Here is a 21,142-nt window from a genome sequence, read left to right as displayed (position 1 = left end):
AGCCTTCTTCTGAAGTCCAGAGTTTTCTTATCATTACATTTATTGACCTCATGAGAATCTTCACTTTTCCAAACTTTATGACCTAATTTCCCACTGACATTGCCTTCTTCTCCAACATCAGCACACAACTGATGATACAGCTACTCATAGATATGTGAGTAATAGTAAATGAACACAGTATGGAAACTGATTTTATAAGTGGTCATTAGAGAGTACTCTGATATAATAATGGCTCTATTTGCTGAGGTGAATTTATTTGTTCACATCCTGGGCCTCAGACTATAACATCTGAATGATAAGCATATTCTGTATTGCTGCATCTCCTCCATTACTTCAGTTAACTTTTATGTTCTTGCCCCTCATAGTAGAAAATCTGTTCCAATGCTGACATTTTCAGTGCTATTTGTATACTCTGGTATTACCATGGCACGATAATTCTGACTTAGCTACACATGTGCTTCTCCTCGTTAAAGGTTATTTTGAAGTGTGAGAAGTTGGTGAAAACTTAGAAAATAAAGCCACAACCATACTGCATGGACATATCTTTACTCCAGCTTACATCCTTGAATATAATTAGTGGGTCAAAGGACAACTGTCAGTACCTGTTGCTATAATACTCTCTGAAAGATACAAAAGGCTCAAGTATCTCATTAAGAAAGTTATATAAAAGACGTGTGCTTCTTCACAGTGATGAACTAATGGGTTTACAGAATTTTATCCATGTATTTTTAAATTTTACCAAAACTGTCAGATATAAATATCGTAGGTTCTGCTTGACTATTCACCTGTAAAAATATTGAATCTAGTATTTTATCTTATGAGGCCCTACTGGACAATTTGATGGTAAGTCTATGAAATATGTATGTGAGATGAAAAGAGTCAGAAAGATCCTGCATATCTGATTTAGTCAGTAACATCAGGAATGCTGGAGGCAGATGGAGGAAAAACACTTGTTCTATGAATATGAAGTAGTGGGCCTCCATTTTTCTCTTTCTACAAGGTTGTAAAGACGAATGAAGGTTTGACTAGTTCCCACCACAAATCTTAGCTTGGAGAGTCACACAGAAGTCTCTGCCTTTAATTCAAAGCTACCATGGAGCTTAGTAAAGGCATAATTGCACAAGATGATTTAGAGCAAAAGCACCTTCCATCAATGAACCAAGCACTACAAAGCAACAAGTTGATATTTTAATAGTCCCCCATAGCCTTTTCAGTTCTGAGCAAAAGTGCATAACACGGCTCTGCAAGTTGTAAGATGAATGATGTAAAACACGGTTGTATAACATCAACTCATACAGAAAACTTGGGTATGGTCAGAGAAGGCTGAAGAAGTCATGATGACTACTCAGAAGAGAGATGCTTATGTCTCCAAGCATTCACTCCACACATGTGAGCCTCTAGAAGACCAAGCTGTGAAGACAGGAAGAAATGAACCCTTGGTGACCTTTCATGGTTCTCTGTCCTTCCTCTGTACGGTATTTATTACTGCATATTGCATTTTTATGTGGTTCTTTGATTAATGTCTCTTTCCAGATTAGAATGTAAATGTCAAAAAACTCTATTTTCACAATGCTCAGTGTTATATTCCCCAATGTCTACCATAGCAGAAGAAACAATAAATAATCATTTAATACATGATAGACCAGGTTTTTCCCCCCTCATTCTACTATGTGGGGCTCACAAGCTTCATGTGGTAAGCCAGGAATTCTGAGAGAAGCTTGGCCCAGAATCTGCCTTTGGCAATTAGAACGAACTTCCTATTTGTGTATTAATTTATTAATAGAGAGATAACAAACTAGGAATTATGTGGAAACTGGCATTGGAGAGGGAGAGAGAAGTTATTTAAAGAGAAGTTTAGGATGTGATTTTGTTGGCTTTTCTTTTTGAATTTTAGTATAATTACATAATTTCTCCCTTTCATTTACTCCTTTCAAATCCTTCCACAAAACCCTCTTTTCTCTCTTTCAGATTCTTTTGTTTGGTAGTTGTCATTACATGCATATATGTATATACATGTATATTCCTAAGCATGACTTCTCTGTCTGTGTTATATTACTTGTATGCATGATTTCAGGGTTGACCATTTTGTATTGACCAGACAACTGGTATACTCTTCCCTGGGGAAGACTATTTCTCTAGGGGGTAATTTCTTAAGGAAATGCTTTTCTTTTTAGGGAAAATCTTCAGTTGTCCTGATAGTCTGTGGAGTTATTCATATGCTTTTCCTTTTTTTTTGTTTTTTGTTTTTTGTTTGTTGTTGTTTTTCGAGACAGGGTTTCTCTGCATTGTTTTGGAGCCTGTCCTGGAACTCACTCGGTAGAGCAGACTGGTCTCAAACTCACAGAGGTCCACCTGTCTCTGCCTCCTGAGTGCTGGGATTAAAGCATGCAACACCAATGCCCGGCTCTATGCTTTTACTTTTGCAATGAATATTGCACTTGCAATTTTCTGCAGTGGCACCTCAGAAGTTTCAAGCTTGAAGGTTAAACCTTAAAAATAGTGCTGGGGGAGGTGAAGTGGCTGGGAGGAGGCAAGGAGAGTTGGAGAAGGGATGGTAGGTAGAAAAAATATACTTTTTTTATACCATATATAGCCACTTTAAATCTTATAAAATATATAGAAGACCGTAATGATCCCAAATTTGTGTAGTATAAGAAAGAATAATTTGAATTTGTTTTCTAATAAATTTATATGCAAAGAAGGGGCGCAATGATTTTTTTCCAGTCTTGTTCTTTGCCTGGGCTTAGTAAAGCTTAGTACACCACCATGGGTGTGTACATGCATGAGTCGCTCTGAATGCAGGCATCATTTTCTTGAATAATTGCTTCTTTTCCTTCAAAGTTCTTTGAATCTCAGACCAAAAGAATAATATACAAAGTTGCCCTAACACATACTCTATTTAAAGATGGGAACAGACTGCTAACTTTAATCACACCCAAAATTCAAAAAAATTATTTGGGTTTAGGTTGTTTTCTTTTTTTTATCATTTTTTATTTTACTTTTAAAAAGCTTGTTTTACATGTCAATCCCAGTTCCCTCTCCCTCCCCTCTTCCCGCACTGCCCTTCCCCCCCTCCCTCCCACCCTATTGCCAAATCCTTCCACATAGGGGATATCTAGAGTCTGTCATTTTACTCTTGGTGGGGTCAAGGCACTCCCCTAAGAGTCCAGGCTGAGAGAGCATCTCTCTTTGTGCTATAGGCACATGAAGACAGTTTGTATACCAGGGATAGACACTGATCCACAGCTCAGGGCCCCATAGGTTGCCCAGGCCTTCTCACTGACACTCACATTTGGGGGGTCCAGATCAGTCCCATACTGGCCTCCCCACTGTCGGTCTGGGGTCCAAGAGCACTCCCCTGTTCAGATCAGCTGTCTCTGCTGGTTTTGCCAGCCCATTCTTTGCCAATTTGCTCATCACTCCTCTCTCTCTGTCACTGGGTTCCTTGGGTTCAGTTCAGTGATTAGTTGTATGTTTTCCTCTGCTTCCATCAGTCACAGGATGAAGGCTCCTGGATGGTTATAGACATCAAGTTCATTATCAGGAATGGGCATTCGAGGTGGTCCCTCCACTATTGCTTAGCTTGCCAATTGATGTTATACCTTTAGATCACTCGAGGTCACTCTGGTGCCTGATCTGTCTTCGATCCTATGATTCCCTCTTCCCCCTATTCTACCCCCACCCCCTCAACTTCCTGTTCCCCCATAACCAACTCCCTTCCTCTTTACCCCCTCTATTCTTCCCAGGTCCCACTCCTCCCCACCCCTCGCCGTGTTCCCCATCCATTCAGAGGATCTTGTCTCCATCCTCTTCTCTTGGGTACTATGCATATATGCATATCTTTTAGGTTCTTTCCTGTTTCCCAGACTCTCTATCTGTGGAAGTGCAGATTGGCTCTATCCTGATCCATATCTAAAATCCATATATGAGTGAGTACATACCATGTTTGTCTTTTTGCGACTGGGTTACCTCACTCAGGATGGTTTCTTCCAGTGCTATCCATTTCCCTGCGAATTTCAAGATTCCATTGTTTTTTTCTGCTGAGTAATACTCCATTGTGTAAATGTACCACATTTTCTCTATCCACTCTTGTTTTCTTTTATTCAGGGAACAGGAAGGAATATATTTCATTAACTCTAAAAACCAGATAGAAGAATGTCAATATTAGACAACCATTACCAGTTACTATAGAGTGTGGAATGCAACAACAGAATAAAGGGCCTTGTAACATTTGGATATACATGAAACCAGTGCCTTCTGTTTCATACACTATGAAACTTGAAATTGCATGTTACCATCCAGTGCCAAGGAAATACCTAATCACAGTTGAAAACTGGAATGGAAAACAATGGGCTGAGAATTTCACAGCAGCTCACAAACTGTCCTTAGAGCAACCCTTAGATCTGTAAGTACGAACTTCCATCTCACCTCATGGGTAGTGGATGATCACCACACGTCATAGGAATTTGGTTGGCTCTCCATGGAATAAGGCTCTCCCTGCAGAGACAGTTACATTTTATTTCCTTTGCACAGTGAAATATGCCTGCTGAAAGAGCATTGTGTAGTGAAGACAGGAAACTAAAAATTCAGAATAAAGGTATATGTCTCTGTTACAAATTAGAAGCATGCTAAGTTAAAAAGAATGTTGTTTTTTAGCGTAAAAGCTAAGAAATGATACCACACATGTTGGTTATTTTAGACTATCAATTTTTATCACAAAGTTCTGGTTATGAATGGTAGTGAATGGCATATAGAAATGACTGAATTCCCCAATGATGGCAATGCAAGATTTTCTCTACTGATAGTACAAAAGTTTATTTCTTCACTGCCTTTGCCCCATAGTCTTCAACTAAAGAAAGACAAATGAAACTGAGTCAGAAGCGGTGGCCCAGACCTCCCAGCACTGTTATGTCTAAAGCAGGAGGACCACAAGTCTGTGACCTGTCTGGGCTACATAGGGAAACTGTGTCTCAAAACTAAACAATAAAACCCCCAACTAAACAATAATAAAGATGGAAAAAATCAGAGGTCTATCAATACCTGCAGATATGATTCTATCTAATCATGAATCTGATTAATGATTAAGCATAAAATAATCATAGCATGTAGTATAAGAAAAAAATCAAGAAGATATTTCCAGGTTAGCTTTTGTATGTGACTTTCGAATTGTAGAAAGAAGACAGGCTAGGGATTCAGGCAAATGAAGACCTCTGCATCTGCAGTGTTCCCAGTTATAACTTTATTCACAACCTTTCTCTTTGTGTGGTTGTGAGACTGCAAACAACTGGCCTGCTGTAAACTTAAGAGAGATAAGACTAGCAAACTACCTGGCCTGTTTCCCCATGGACAGTAATGCACATGTTCAATCATCACCCCTTCTCTTTGCTTCTCATCAACCTGAATCTCCATCCTCCCACTCCTGGCATGAACACACAATTGTCTTCCATAGTAATGCCTGATGGTGCTTTTAAGCTGTATTATCAAACAGAAATTGTATAATATGATTTAGGAACAGCACTTCTACCTCTCTACCCTGCAGGATCTAACAGTTAATGCCACGTTTAAAAAAAATAATTGAAACCATGAGCAAACAAACATGCTATTCTTTGAGTAACATGATGTTCCTGAGAGGAATTTTAGACATTAACACCCAAATATAGATGTGTTGACTACAGCCAGCAGAGAAGAAACTACTGCCTGAAGCATCAGTGACCAGAGGACTACCAAGGTCTTCAAGCTAGCATCATACTTATTACAGAATGACATTTGAGGGCATGAAGACACATTGCTTGGGGAATTAGATTTGGGTTTTGTCTCCATGTAAGTGATTGATGTTGAATGAGTCATTTAAATTCTCCGGTCTTAGTTTTCTCCTATATATTAAGCAAACTTCATTAATGATACCTGTAAAATTATGATTTTTCAAAACAAACAAAATTTAACAAATAAAATATATGAAAGTAAATATTTGGTGTGTAATAATTGAGGAGAATGCAGTGTTTTGATGGTTCACTAAGCTGTTAGGTGACAAGAGATATGGGAGATGAAGTGTGAGCTTCCTGTGCTAAACTGAGTCATGCTTTTGTTTGTTTTCAATATTCTCCAATACCTATTGAGTACCCCTGACTGAAGCCTGTCTATATATTATAGAAAATCAAAACGCATCTGTTGGACTTGTGGGATGCACTTCAATCTTACCCAGCATTCCCACAGAGTAAACCCTTTCTGTATTGCTGTCGCTCTAGGAACTAACTTCACCTTGGCAGAGTTGGGGATCTGCGAGCCCTCCCCTCATCGCACTGGTTACTGTTCCGACATGGGGATCCTACACCAGGGCTACTCCCTGAGCACAGGGTCTGATGCCGACTCGGACACCGAGGGAGGGATGTCTCCAGAACACGCCATCAGACTATGGGGACGAGGGATAAAGTCCAGGCGCAGTTCTGGCCTTTCCAGCCGCGAGAACTCAGCCCTTACTCTGACTGATTCTGACAATGAAAACAAGTCGGATGACGACAACGGTAGGCCAGTTCTGAAATACCTTTGCATGCTCTGTGCCTCACGTTATGCGGGACTTGGGAGTCCTTGTTTTTAAAAAGATTTAATATCAACCTGTCTCTCCAGCCTGAGCTGGAGACAGAACAAACAAGAGAGCCCACAACCTAGAGATGAGAATTTTTAATCACATCTTGATGGTAACCCAGTATTCAGGTGCAGTCATCAGGTCTTATTAAAGCAAGCAAATAACTCTGTAAAGGCAGTGGCTTGATAAACTCTGACCTATCCTTTAAGAATGTCCTCTTCCCCAAGTTTCTAGGTCTTGATATTGATTTCCCTTCCCAGTAATAGCAATCTAGGTTTGTTTTCCCCCATTCCCCCACAAGATGATCTGTGAAGAACCCTAGTTTATCATCACCTTTCATTTCCAGACAGCAATGCCTCATATCCTTATGGAAAATCAAACTTGGAGCCCATGATCTGGGATTTCATATGACAAATAGGAACTGTCTTGTCCCCCAAGCAGGCTTCTCCTCTGTGTTTCCTTTCCCTCTTGGTACCTATATAGGTTAATGGTTTCCCGCATCTCCCATCACAAATCACTGTGGCCCATCCATCAGCTTTGTGGGTAAGTTTTAATGAAACCTTGAGAATTAAATGCTTTTGATCATTAAGCAGCAAATACAGGGAAGCCTGCACTAAACCATTAAAGAGACATGGTATTTATTTGTGGATTTCTACAGGACTCATAACTGTGTTCAGTCAAAAACATTTTTAAGGATAAGATAAATTACTATAGGTACAGCTGACTTCTGAAGAATATTTCAAATGTTCTCTGTGTGTTATGAATAGACTGCCTGTTTGCTAAAAGAATCACCATTAAAATGTTTACAAACATATCAGTTAGAATGTTTATGTAAAATCTCAGAAAGTTCTGTTAGAGAAGGTTTAAGTGTCTTCTTTCATTGAAAAGAGAAAAAAAATTCCAGGCATGTAGCTCATTGTGAATGTAAATGCACAGCTAAAATACCATTTAATCTCACAACTGTGTTGAAAATATACCATTTCCTGGGTGATTCACTTGTATTCCAAAAGATGTCACTTTGCTGCACTGAAGTTTACTTTTAATTTCAAAATAATTTATTCTACATTGGAGATGAGATGTGTCTTACTGCTCCATTCTTGTAGTTCATTGATGCAAATACTCAAGGAAAATTTGCATTTGACTCCCTCTGAATTTTTAACAGAATCCTGACACTTGGCCCTTTCAACACTCTGAGGGGCTTATTGGCTAAGAAATTATTCTGAAGTGTTTCCATGAAGATATACATCAAACTCATTTACTGATGTCTGTTTTAAACTTCAGTTTGTGTCAGATAATATTTAAATGGAAGCAGTTTGGTTGTCTTCTTACACAAAATCACTGTAATCCAAGAAATCGCAACATGTTTTAAGTAAGGCATTTGAGAAAATCTCCTAGGGTTGGCATTCACATAGCTATACAGAGAACCATCTATGTTGCACTCTTTGTGCATATTTATAGACTCTCCACCCTCTTAAGTTATTTATACATAGTTCTTGAAAATCTCCTCAAGCAATAAGAGGAGATTTCTGCTGAAGCTCTGTGAACAACAACAAAAGTTAAAAAAGAAAATCCATGTCTTGAATTTACCTAGAACTGTTGTGGAATTTTTTTGATAATTCATTGTGGTTTTGAGAGACAAGGAGTCTTTTCTTTTAGCCAGCATTATTGGCATGCATGACATTTGAACTTTTTATACTCAGGGCAAGTCTCCATATATTTCTGAGGACGGATAGGAACTAAACCCTTTGGTACAATATCTTCATTTTTTCTTTTGATGCCAGTTATAATGCAATCAGAATTTCAAAAAGAAAAATACACTTGGAGGCACTATGCAGTTCTGTAGATGAGCGCACTTGGCAAATTCTAAAGGCTGCTGAAGTCAGAGTTCAAGCTATGAGATGTTATTTTAAAATAAATAGATGAATGCTCTTTCCTTTCCCTTTTCAAAGAATCATTAAATATTTCGTGTTTACAAAGTATATATCTAATGCAATTTTTTCTCCCATTTTTGCGGGGAAGGAAAATAAAATTTTGCGTATGTTGTAGCATAAATTCTTTAATATACACGAAGTGAGATACAAAGAAATCTGCAGGCTGGGATGTTAACGTCACTAAACTTCTTGCTCTGTCTCTCTGACACATTCTGCTTAGCTCACAGAGAAATCAATGATTTTTCACATCACTGACTTTATGAAGTTTGGGAATGTATTATCATATAGATTGACAGTTGCCCACCGGTTCCACACCACAGCATGGACACTCACAAAGCCATCATTAATTTCTCACACTTGTACCCAGAAATGGCTTCCTCCATAATAAACACAGTGTCCTTCAGAACCAAATCAATAATCTTTTTTAGGTATGCCTCTCTTGAAGAGGAAGTCACAAAAATCTGTGCTGTGTGGAGGAAGCCCTCCAATTCCCTTTAAAATGGTAATCGTATATCAGCAGGAAGGTTTTCTGCAGTTCTACATTTGTAGTTTCTTTTGTATGGTGTGATCTTGGAGTATGAAGTTATTTCAGTGTTTATTTAAAAGCTTTTTAATAAGCTAATTGTAATTTTTCTAAGCATTGTAATCAAGGAATGTTGCTTTCAGGACCCCACATCCCTCTCTTGAGTCCCAAATGTGAATCTAGCCTTCAATATCATGTTATAAAACCTCTGAGTTATCAATAGTCTTTCTTAGATGAGCATTGCTGGAGTTTCCCACGTGCTGCTGAGACACAAATAGCCCACAGAGAAGCCTGACAGTCCCAAGCACACTGAAAACATGCCTAATGGTACTTATTTATTATGGAACTTTTTGAAGAATAGATGCTACGAAGTTTGCACTACTCTCAGCTCTGTATTGTGTCTATAGTTATCATTGTGCTGGGTTGAGCAGGATTGCCTTAAATAGATAAAACCCTCAGGTTCAGGGACTCTTATCGGGCTCTTTAACTCTGGCTTGCAGCTAATGATGGCTTGGCTAGAAATGACAATGCGAGTTGAGAAGAGCTAGGTTTTATTGTGTGAAATTTGATCACATCTGTACAAAGGACTTTCCCAGGGACTTTAAATTAGAATCATACTTTTTTCTAGTAATAAATGTCCCACTTAAAATATGGCCTCTTGAAGGCTCGTTGTATCACCTGCATTGTGGATAAAAAGGGACAGTCACTAATACACAGGAAAAACTAATCGCCTCCTTAAAGATGCAGTGCTGCACACACTGGAAAAACCTGTTCTATGTATTCTTGACTCCCTTAGGCAGTTTCTTCACCTTGGGAACTTAAAAATAACCATGGAGTTTCTTTACTTTTCCTTTATTTTCCCCTTCAGCATAATCCTAGTTTCAGTCACTTTATTGGAAATCAAGAAAGAAAGAAAGAAAGAAAGAAAGAAAGAAAGAAAGAAAGAAAGACTTGTCTACGGAATAGAAAGTCAGAAATTATAGAAAACTTAACCCAGCACTAGTAAAAACATTAAGAAATGCACGCCCCCACTCCACTTGCACAAAAAGTATACAAGAATAATACACATTTTCCTCTCTTATCAGTTAGGAGATTTATAATTCTTATAATGCACTTTGAGTTTGAAGACAGAAATGTTGAGTTGATTCCATTATATGTCATAAAAGCTGGTTCTTGGCACATAAAGCTATATGGAGTGGATGTGTGGAAATCTGATATATTATTAGACTCTGAGTCTTCTTGGCAAAGGAAGGCAGTATATCTGTGCCTTCAATAGAATACCTCAGACTCAGGTGCTTCCCCTTGTTAACTATGACCAGAAATATGAATCCCAAGGCAAGAAAGAATCTCCTTTACTATGGGGGCATTTTAGGTTGCTACAATCCAACAAACTTCATTTATTTATTATAAAATGGTACCTCTTTCATAATCGTAGTGTTCAAGTGCCCCTTAAGTTAGCACATTGAGACCTATCAACTCTAGTTTCCATCCCTACTTCATTAATTTATCACAGACACTTCTTTTGTATTTTATGATCCACTGAATTCATTTCTTCTCCCTTCTGTTGCAGTGACATTTACAGAGGAGGCATAGATCAGATACAAAAACTCTCTATTGCCTGCAGACATCACATCATAATTTTGCTCTTAAGAAAAATAGTTCAGTTGTGGCAAAAATCCCCATGACAGGGATCATGGAAGGACACATGCAGTCCCACCCCTTCCTGAGGGAACTATTAACAGTTATCATTTGCTGAAGGTGAGAGTGTCATTTTTTCAGGTTTGTACACACTGAAAAGTAACTTAAGTGTCAGTCAATTCTCTCATGTCCATGTACACACAAGAAACACTGATTAAAAGGGGCAGAACATGAATAGGCACATACAAAAACATACACACCAACACAAAGATAGGCATATTTGGGCATGTGCGCATGCACACACACACACACACACACACACACACACACACACACACACGATATGAAAGTAAGATGGAGTGTTCCTGGGAGGAAGAATGGTTTCATCAGAGGAAGGAGGTACATAAGAGAGATTATTAGGGGTACAAATTCCTAAAGTGTTAATACATACACATGCCAGACTGTCAAAGAATAAAGCAAAGAATTTTTCCACAGAGCACAAAGAACATATTTTAATTCCTTAAAACAAAGTTCCGTGCACACAGCACAAGAAAGCAGAACATATTTCAAGGCATTTGATAACAATTAAAATTGTTTTATATTTTTTCTCATAGTTACAAATTTGTAAAATTAATATTTTAAATGGCATTTATCGAGTGGGCTCAAAATAGGTTGAAAAACTTAAGGACATGGGAATAAATGTCAAAGTTCTGCAGTCTTGAATTTCCTGAATGAATGGATGGCCCCATTTTAATGACAGGTCTGATTCTATGAAGCTCTATTAGTAGAGGCTTTAGAGACTTCTTTTTCTCTACAAATTTTTAAGGAGAGTTTGAAATACATGATTATCACAAGGTTAATTCATAGCTCATTAAAGTTCTGATAGCCAGAAGTAAAATTAGGAGTTTCCCTTGGTCACGTGGCAGGATAGTGAGGAATAGGTGAAAGGACATCCATCTGGGTGACTTTAGGAAGTGAAACTTCTAGGAAATTAAGGAGTATGCACATTAGGTATAGCAGAAGAGGGTGCTTAAGGATGTCAGCTATGTTTCTCATTTGAATACTACAAATTCAGTTTATAAACCTCAGTGCTATATTCATTCCTTTGGTGTTTTGTTTCAAGTCTGTTAATGCTCCCAGTGGCCACCAAGCAATGGCTCCATTCAATAAATGTAATAAATAAAATAGAGTATAAGCTTTACTTTTGGTCAAGGCAGCCTGCTCATTACATGTGTAACCTGCGGGCCTTTGGGGAGACACTGGCTTTTAAGCTGCACAGTCATGGTATCAGAACTGTGACTTTCAATGGACTGAGGAAGGATCTGAAGGTGTATGAGACTGATGTCCCTGGCAGAGAACAATTGGAAGACTATTTGGTCCAAAGACTATTTTCCCTGTCCCCACCTATTGTTTGACATGTCTTTGTTCAGCTGTTTGTCAGGAATTAAATTAAATTTAGAGATGGGAAAGATGTACTACATGTCAAGTATTAACGTCATAAATAAAATGAGTCAAAGCTAAGAGCATATAAATTTCCTACAGACAGATAAATCAGGATGAATCTGTATTGAAAATAATATCAAACTAAAAGGGATCTGAGAACACTGGACACATAATGACATATTTCAATTAGCCATTCTGAAACTAGGACACAGCAACTGGAAGGAGAAACTTGCAACTAATAGATTTGTTAATAGGATAGATAATGCAGGCCGGTGGGCACTTTGTTTTGAGTACTATTTAATGCTAGCTGGAAGACCTGTCTAGAAAACTGTCCTTGTCTGGCTTCCCCAAAGTGGGATTAAATTATGTCAAAGAAGTCATAAGACAGAAATAAGTAGATCATGGGAGAGTCATCAACAACAGTGGCTGTGTACTGTATAGTCTTCCAGTTGGATATAGCCCATGTAGTGATTGTATTTGATCAATGCAGTGTCCAAAAAAATAGATTAGTGACATTGTACAAGTGAGATGTAATATATAGGATTTTCTTCTTTTTGCAAAGAAAAAGAAGGGAGGGGGACATTTATTTGTAACTTCTCTCAAAAATATGAGTAATTTGGTTCTCTCTGAACAAATCTGGATTAGACATAACAGGGGCAGCTGACGTAAGCAGGACCCGCATTGCTGAGCCTACCTGAGCTCCCTGGAGGTCAGTTCATAATTTAAGGCTTTCCTTAATGCGTGTATATACCAGAGTTAACAACATTGACCTAAGTACAAACATTATGCATAACACAAGTAATCAAAACTGTAAAATGCAAACTAGAGACTAGAAATTTTAACTCCATTAAAATATGCTTAAACAGAAGTTATTCTGTTTTGTAGGTTTGGCTCCTCATCAAGGTGGGTCTGATTTTGGTATGCCATGTTTCTAAAGCAGCTCTAACACATTTCAAATTAAGTGCTGCAGGTCAAATTGAATTAAATAATTATCTGTTTAATTGAGAAAGTACTATTTTAATTTAGTATCACTATGAACACATGCGTGATAACTATATTATATCCCTCTTCTAAAGTAGTTTTGAAATGTCAAGACTAGGAATTGTTAACATGTGTCCTTGTGTCTACTTAAATATGAAAGTATATATAGGTGGGAATGTAAAAACGAGATGGACAGATTCCTTACTTTAAAATTAAGCTGCCATAGCAGGTTCAGAAAAATCCCAGGGTTTTTCAGGAGAATACCACTTAAAGAGGAAGAAAATTACTTAGTATTATTTTCAGCAAACGTTTATAGAGAGTCAAATAAAATGAAGTGAAAGGCTACAAAGTCAAGTGCAGAGAGGAAAATGCCATGACCATCATCAAACATCAAGCATTCTACAAAAAAATGACATATGAAGCTTGCAAATTCAGAGTGGTAAGCAAGCAATTGGAAGACAAAAAATGATATTGCTCAAGGTAAGACAGTTTTCATTAGTGGACACCAAGGAATAGTCCATGGTTGCACTCTCCTCTAAAGTAAACTTCCTGTTGTCTTACCATTCCAGGGATATGTGTGAGGGAGAAAGGATAATTGGAATATAAGCATATTTATAAATCACATAGCAATGAAAATTTTGTATTAGCATTCTTTGGAGAAGAAAAAACTAAGGGTTTATCTTTGTGGAAGCTTTATATTCACCCGAGGAAACTAGAAAAGATTGACAGGATATCAATACTCATGCTTGTGTTAAACATAGAATAATGATTTTTTTCTTTCTTTGAGGATATTTGAACCCAACCCTGAAAACAGCTAGACCCTACCTTAAAACGAAATGGCTTTAGTATTTCATTCTGCACTCTTAAAATTCATGAAATTCCCAATTTGAGGTTATTTTAAAGCATGCATCATATGTGAACATATTACATATATGTGACAGATTATTTAAGCATAAAAGGTAAGTGTTTCAAGCAGGTAGATATATTTATATATTTATTTAGATATAAGACAAAGTGTTAAAACATGTTTCCAGTGGATTGGAGTCTTGGCAGTCAATCTGCCACTGGAATACTTGAACAATCCCTTATCTCTTGGCAACACATTGGATTTCCTTTCATGTGGTTTATGGAAATGTAAGCTGATGACACATTTAACAATTTTTATTTTCTTAAGTTTTTACATTGACTTTTACTACCTATACAAATAGATTCAAAAATTTCACATTGTTGTTTGCTAAAGAAACCAATCACCCACATACATTTACAGGGAATTTTTGTCTGTGTATTTTATTTGAGTAACATAGCTTTGACAGTATATATTTTAGGTAGCTTAAAATGCAATTAGGAATTACAGGAATGTAAATGAGATTATGAATATTGTAAATGAACAAGTGTGAGGGAGTCATGCGATTGGAGTTGGATATTAGGATAAAAAAATGGTGTTTTTGGAGCATTCAGTCTCCCAGCAACTATAAACTTTAGTCATAATAATGGGGACATAGTGACTTTATTGGAAAGTAGTAGAAATATAGGAGATTATGGGTAAAAGAGAAAAAAAACAGGTAACTGAAGTTTCTTTCACCTTTTTAGAGAGGATACATACATCACATGTATTCCATATTTACAAATGTATATATATATGCATATATAGGATATACCTATATTCATGTGTTTGACTACAAAAGTAAAATTGTTTGAATCAATGATATAAGAATGAAAAAGCTGTAATTCAGGTGGAAAAAGTTAGGAATCCTTCATTAATGAATGCAACTGCATTTTGACATTTGAACTAGGAAAAATTAAAATCTGGCAATTCTACAAATATTTACAGTTAAGGGAGTAATATTTGAGAAGCACATGGTTTAAAGATATAAGAAAACTGGAGTAGGTGCCTAATTCTGTACTCAAGATTGGGGAACATGACTGACAATGGGTTCTTATTTGCTTTCATTCTCAAAACAGTATTACAATGACTACAGGCATGTTTACAATCATTAGTCAAATGGTTAGTAAGTAATACCAAGTATTTCTCTGACAAGAAAAACATGGTCATGCTATTATTTTTCATAGGAATATTAGTATGTTGTAGGTGAACATTGGATAGATCTATTCCAGGTGAATCATAGTTTCTTGAAGATTAGCTTTACTGTTGCTTCATGAGTAATCTCTCATGCAATTTGCTTAATTGCTCCTGTAACTATAGTTATGTCTCCCTTCTCATCACTAATCTTTGATATTTTTATCTCTCATGTTTTTTAATCAGGCTTGAAAGGAATCTATTTATGCTTCTTACAAGCTTTCTACTTTGTCATTACTGTTTGTTTCTTTCTCATTAAGTTGATCTTTATTATATTTTCAACTCTCCCAGTTTAATATTTGAAGTATGTTTTGTTGTTATTTTTCTAACTGTAAGATGAAAAATTAGTTCTTGTACTTTAACCTTTCTTATTTAATAAGACTATATATACATATATATAAACACACACACACATATATATATCCTATTTCAATAACCTAATAGAAGAATACACTCTTCACTACTATCTAAAGAGTCTCAGTTCAATACAGTCTTTAAAAGTAAAACAGAATCAGATTACTACCAGATGTTTATGGTGGTAAGAAACTAAAAAGTGCTAGAGACCATTTTATTATTATATTTGAGTTGCATGTCGACTATATAGATATGTATAGAAAATATGTGATATGTATTGGCATGAAAAATATATCTAAAATATGTGTATGCGTAAAAATATGAACAAATATATAAAGAATAAGGAAAGCCAATCATTTTGTATCAGAAATAACCACAGTCCACTAATTCATGGATGTGTTTTTCAGTCTGCATTTCTGTGTAAAATTAGAAAGCTGGTCGTGTTACTCAGTGGTAGAACATTAGCATACCATGTTTGAGGATTTTAATTCAATCTCCAACACCTTAAACAATGAGAGAGTCTGAAATCTGAAATGTTTTCTGAACTGATATCATAGTTTACAAACCCTCACATAGTCCTTTGTCCCCAGGAAATGTACTCCAAAATTTTATCCATCACCATTTCTTTTTCTTCAGAAATTAAAGAGTATATAATATTGCTTTAGGATATTATATTTTCCTAATTTCTCCTTCATCAAACATTTAGCTTCTGTTTTAGATACAATAAAAAGTTGCCTTGTTTATTTTTTGGTATTCTTAAAAGAGCTAGAACATATAGGTATGTCTGTTTAATATGCTTTCAATCACTTTCCTAACAAGAACACAAAATTCTTGCATGGACACTCTGTGGGAAACACCTACTACACATGTCACTGTGGTTGTGAGTCCCAAGAAACTGGCATTGGCAACTTTCTACTTTGTTCATAAACAAGGTTTTAATTCTATTTGTTATTTACTTTAATGAGTGAGACGGAACATTGTCTATGTGAACTTGTATCTTATTACTTTTAATTCTCCATAGGAAAAATATGAGACTGAAGCTTCTCATTTTTTTATTTGTAGTAACTTTTTACAATGACCATTGAGAGCCTTTGTTATCTATGTAGATGATGTAAATGTTCTTTTATAAGGATGAAATCTAAAAGAAAGATTAAGGAGGGAAAGGAGAGGGGAAATGAAAGTGGGAAATGTAGAGAGATGGGGGAGACAGAGGAAGTAGGAATAAATGAAGGGAGGGAGATAATGCCAGTTGGAAAGCAGTTTAAAATGGCTGTGTTAACTGAAGAAGAGTTATCCCTGAGTAGACTGGGTGTTTTGTTCTCATATTAAATATTTCAGTGGTTGTTTAGAATGCAGGAATTCATTTCAGATTGTTAATTTGTAACTACACAAGGATAGAATTGCATTTTGCACAATGAAATGGAATTCACATCTACCTAGATAACCTGCCGGGCACCTTGAAGACATAAAATCCAGCAAATGATGTATTAAATATTCTTAAAACTTCCTCCATCTATGGTGCCTTTGATTCAATGAGGCTAGCAATCATAAACACAGTGGTGTCCCTGTGACTGGTATTTTTTTTTTACAAAATAGGTAGTTGTAAATGCAAGATAAATATCTCACTATATAAGAAAATACTCTGAAAAAATCATGTGGAAGCAATTACTATTATAATAAGCATATGGCTGTGCTAATATACTGCACTGTTTAATAATTGATGTTATAGGGGAAAACACACAGAAATTTTCTATATTCTGAGGCATTCCTCTGTACATTCTGAATGGAAAAGACCCCAGTGAAATACAGCACAATTAAGAGAATACAGGTTGTCTTCCATTTCCGCTGATACACATTTATGACTAGGAACAACAAGGTACGTTGGGAAGGCAGGAAGTCCACAAATCAACTTAATCTGTCCCAATGTGGTATTTTAGTCCCTCCACAATATAGTCCAATTTATGATTTTAGACCTTGTTCCTACCTCTCTTCTAAATGTATTTTTGGTTGCAGCCCAACTGGGATATTTATTCTTTCTAGAGAATACTCTTTACTTCTTCCTGTCTGTTGTCTAATTTCTTTAGCTTGTGAAACCAGGCTTACACCTGCATATCCATAACATTCCCTGTCATCATCAAAGAATTTCCAAACATTACATATTATATGAAACCATTAGAAATCTCTGGCTACATGTCAACTGTCAACCTTTTGAATTCTTTAGTATGTTATTGGTCCATTTTTTTGTGCATTTCTTTGTGTGTGTGTGTGTGTGTGTGTGTGGAGAGGTAGGGTAGTCCTCACCACAACTGAGAAGTAAATGACTTGACATACATTTTGGAGGTACAATATTCAAAACAGCAGTGGTGAGGGTATAAGAGCTAAAGAAAGAGAAATGACAAGGATTTTTAACTTTTGTTATTAGATTCTAAATCACTGAGTTAGTCAATTCCTGGAAAGGATGGTGTTTGTGGGACTCAGTTCATAACTTTACTTATGAAGACAACCAAGTAGAAACGTAAATAGTTGTATTATTATGGAGAATAAAAACTAGAGGACAGGTTGGGGTCAGGCCCATTAGTTTAAGAATCAGTAGCTTAACAGTATCTCTATATAGTCTCAGAAGCAGACAAATTCAACAAAGGAGAAAGGTTGAAGAGAGGCTGGAAGCCATTGCTTTAAGTTTTCTGACCTGGTGGCAGTCTCACGTCCCTTGAACCTCAAATAAACATGCAGATGCTATATTAATTATAAAACAATGCACAAATGGCTTGGAATTTTTATTGGCTAGCTCTGTCTTATTTTTGAATCCATTTCTATTATTCTAAGTATTTCCACATGGTCTTGGCTTACTGGAGAATGCCCTGCGTGTTCTCTCTTCCTGGGCTCTACATGATGACTTCCTCTGCCTACCTTTCCCAAAATTCTCCTTGTCTACTAGACCTGTCTTCCTGCCTCATTGGCCACAGTGTTTTATTCATCAACCAATAAGAGAAAAATATACAGGAATATAACCCCCATCAGGAAAAAAAATGTGAGAAGTCTTAAATGTTGAGTATGAGAGAAAGAACAAACTGGAAAGATTGAAACTATGGAGTGTGTATAACAGCTCTCCTTGTCATTCTTTTATATTTGATATTCATTAGTGCTCCTGGTGACCATCTGTTTTGATACAGCTCTACAATCTCCCTGCTCAACGTTTCTCACTTCTTTATTCTTCTTTCCTTTTTCTGATTTTAAAGTAGGTTAGACCAGAAAACCCAGTAATTATAGAAAAAAGAGAGAGAAAATTTAAGAAAAGATAGTCATCCGGGAATATAAATATATCTGACAGGCTTCTTATTTGACTCACAGTATGGTATGAAGGTTAATTTCATGTCAGCTTTATTGGGCTACAGGATGTCCACATAACTGATTAAACATATGTGCTTGTGTCTGTGGGAATGTTTCAAGAGGAGATTGCCATGTAAATTGATAGGTCAAATAAAATGGATGACCTTCCAAAGTGAGTTGGTATTTCTCTCTCTCTCTCTCTCTCTCTCTCTCTCTCTCTCTCTCTCTCTCTCTCTCTCTCTCTCTCTCTCTCTCTCTCTCTCTGTGTGTGTGTGTGTGTGTGTGTGTGTGTGTGTGTGTGTGCGTATGTGTGTTTGGAGAGAGACAGAGAGAGAAAGGACAGAGACTAAATGATGTTTGGCTACATGGGCGAGCTTTTGTTATTAGAAGAACAGAAGAACAGAAGGGAATCTATGATAAAAGGAGAAGACAAATTCCAGTTGTTAGCTAGGTATATAGTGTCAGCCTATGATGTTTATATGTAACTTCAGTTTCCTCAGTAGAATGAAAATTATTGTCGACAACTAACATGGAGGAGGTATTACAAATGCAAAGAGAGAAATGTGAAGAGATGTAGGAGAAGGGATGATGCTATTTTCCATGGATGTATATATTTAGATTATCATTCTACCAACAAATGTAGGTAAAAGAATAAGCAGAGTTTGATTTAATAATAGCTCTGCTTTTGCCAGCCTAGGTGTTAGAGACCATGAGGTAGCAGATAAGGGATTTTATAATGATACACCCTCAAAGTTGAACCCAGCAAAGATGAGACAAAGAAGTATATCCCATCATAAAAGTAGTAGATTGGAGGTACAAATAGATGACAGCCTGATAGAGTCAGGCTGTAAGAGACATCTGAACTAAGGTAAGCTCAACACAGACATGGAGGATCTCTTGTAGCTAACAGAAATAACAATATATGATGATGACATATGAATTGCTGTAACTTGATGGAAGATAAGATCAGTGGTCAAAAGCAGTTCAAAGTATTTAGTATGTCTTGATAAAACAGCCTATATCCATATCAAAATAGATACAACTAGGAGCAGAAGAAATCCATGACCCAAAGTGTAGGCTTCAATGGACGCTGTAACGATACACGACACACAATTACTGAAAGTAAATCTAAGTATTTAATGTAGAAATTACTCACAAGATACCAAACCCAGAGGAGCCAAGCAGTTTTCAGCAGCAGAACCGGAAGCCGAACTCCAGGAAAAGAGAGCGAGACTTCCTGTGTGCTGTCTTTTATGCCTTCCCCTGTAACGCCCCCTAGCCATGCCCACTTTGGGCATGGCTAGTGACGTAGTTCCGCCTACGTACGTATACGTCTATACGTCTACCCGTCTTTAGTCCTGCCTAAAGTGGGTGTGGTTAGCGGTGTGGTAAACCACCCTTTTATTACCTCATCTGTATGCGCCTCTAATAAGTCACATGTTTAATGGCGGCATCAGACTTCCTCCTACACCAAAGGAATGATAAGAGAACTGGATCATTTATTCCCAAATTAAATATAATGGTATAGTTGCGGTGGGAGTGACAGCTCTATTGACATTTTCTGGTAGTGGGAAATGCAAAGCCAAGGATGTCCCTAGATCTTTGCAGAAACAAATGACAGTATACACAGCTTTTACTCATCATTACCAATGGTAGGACACAGGATGGAAATGTTGACACTATTTGACAGTACTGTGAAGACAGTGGTGGACCTTGGGTACCCAGACATGAGTCTGAGATATATCTCAGTTATTGTTGTGCATAGTTAAGAGATACAACTAAGGATAACGGTACTGAGTGTTAAGGGACAAAGACATGTGGCTGTCTGGATCCTCTCTGGATGTTTGATGATGGAAGTGGAAGAACATCCCCAGGTGTGCATTAAGTGTTTATTTGGTTGTATTAATGATCCTGGAAAAAAATGGTCCCAACCCATTTCCTTGTTTAAGGCATCAATCAGCTTGTCAGGCTAGAGAAGTACCTGTAGTACAAGGAGCTAGGTTCTCAAGAAATGGGAAGAAATTATGAGGTAGGGACAACACCTTAAGCTTATGTTTCTTTTTTTTTCTGTTTTGGTTTTACGAGACAGGGTTTCTCTGTATTGTTTTGGAGGCTGTCGGTCCAGCCCAGCCTCGAACTCACAGAGATCTGCCTGCCTCTGCCTCCCGAGTGCTGGGATTAAAGGCGTGTGCTACCACCGCCCAGATTAAGTTTATGTTTCTATAGCATCTAGTACATTTGTTTGCAAAATAAGTCACAAAACTGTGGGAGAGAGGATAATA

General features: G+C 37.0%; 1 protein-coding gene across 7 annotated transcripts in view; it reads left to right on the top strand.

The window, feature by feature from the left end:
- Tenm2 (teneurin transmembrane protein 2) overlaps positions 1-21,142 on the top strand; it is a 1,211,860-nt gene that overhangs the window by 359,656 nt on the left and 831,062 nt on the right. For 6 of the 7 annotated variants that reach the window (XM_040748461.1, XM_040748460.1, XM_040748462.1 and 3 more), the window contains exon 4: positions 6,246-6,521. The exons of the other annotated variant lie outside the window; for it this stretch is intronic. In XM_040748461.1, the coding sequence (XP_040604395.1) occupies positions 6,246-6,521 (276 nt within the window). The remainder of the gene's footprint in view (positions 1-6,245; positions 6,522-21,142) is intronic. 7 annotated transcript variants of the gene reach the window in all.

Source organism: Mesocricetus auratus, unplaced genomic scaffold (assembly GCF_017639785.1).
Source record: "Mesocricetus auratus isolate SY011 unplaced genomic scaffold, BCM_Maur_2.0 Super-Scaffold_100007, whole genome shotgun sequence".
Taxonomy (NCBI): domain Eukaryota; kingdom Metazoa; phylum Chordata; class Mammalia; order Rodentia; family Cricetidae; genus Mesocricetus; species Mesocricetus auratus.
Note: the sequence above shows the minus strand (reverse complement) of the source record. Positions and strands in the feature narration are given on the sequence as shown.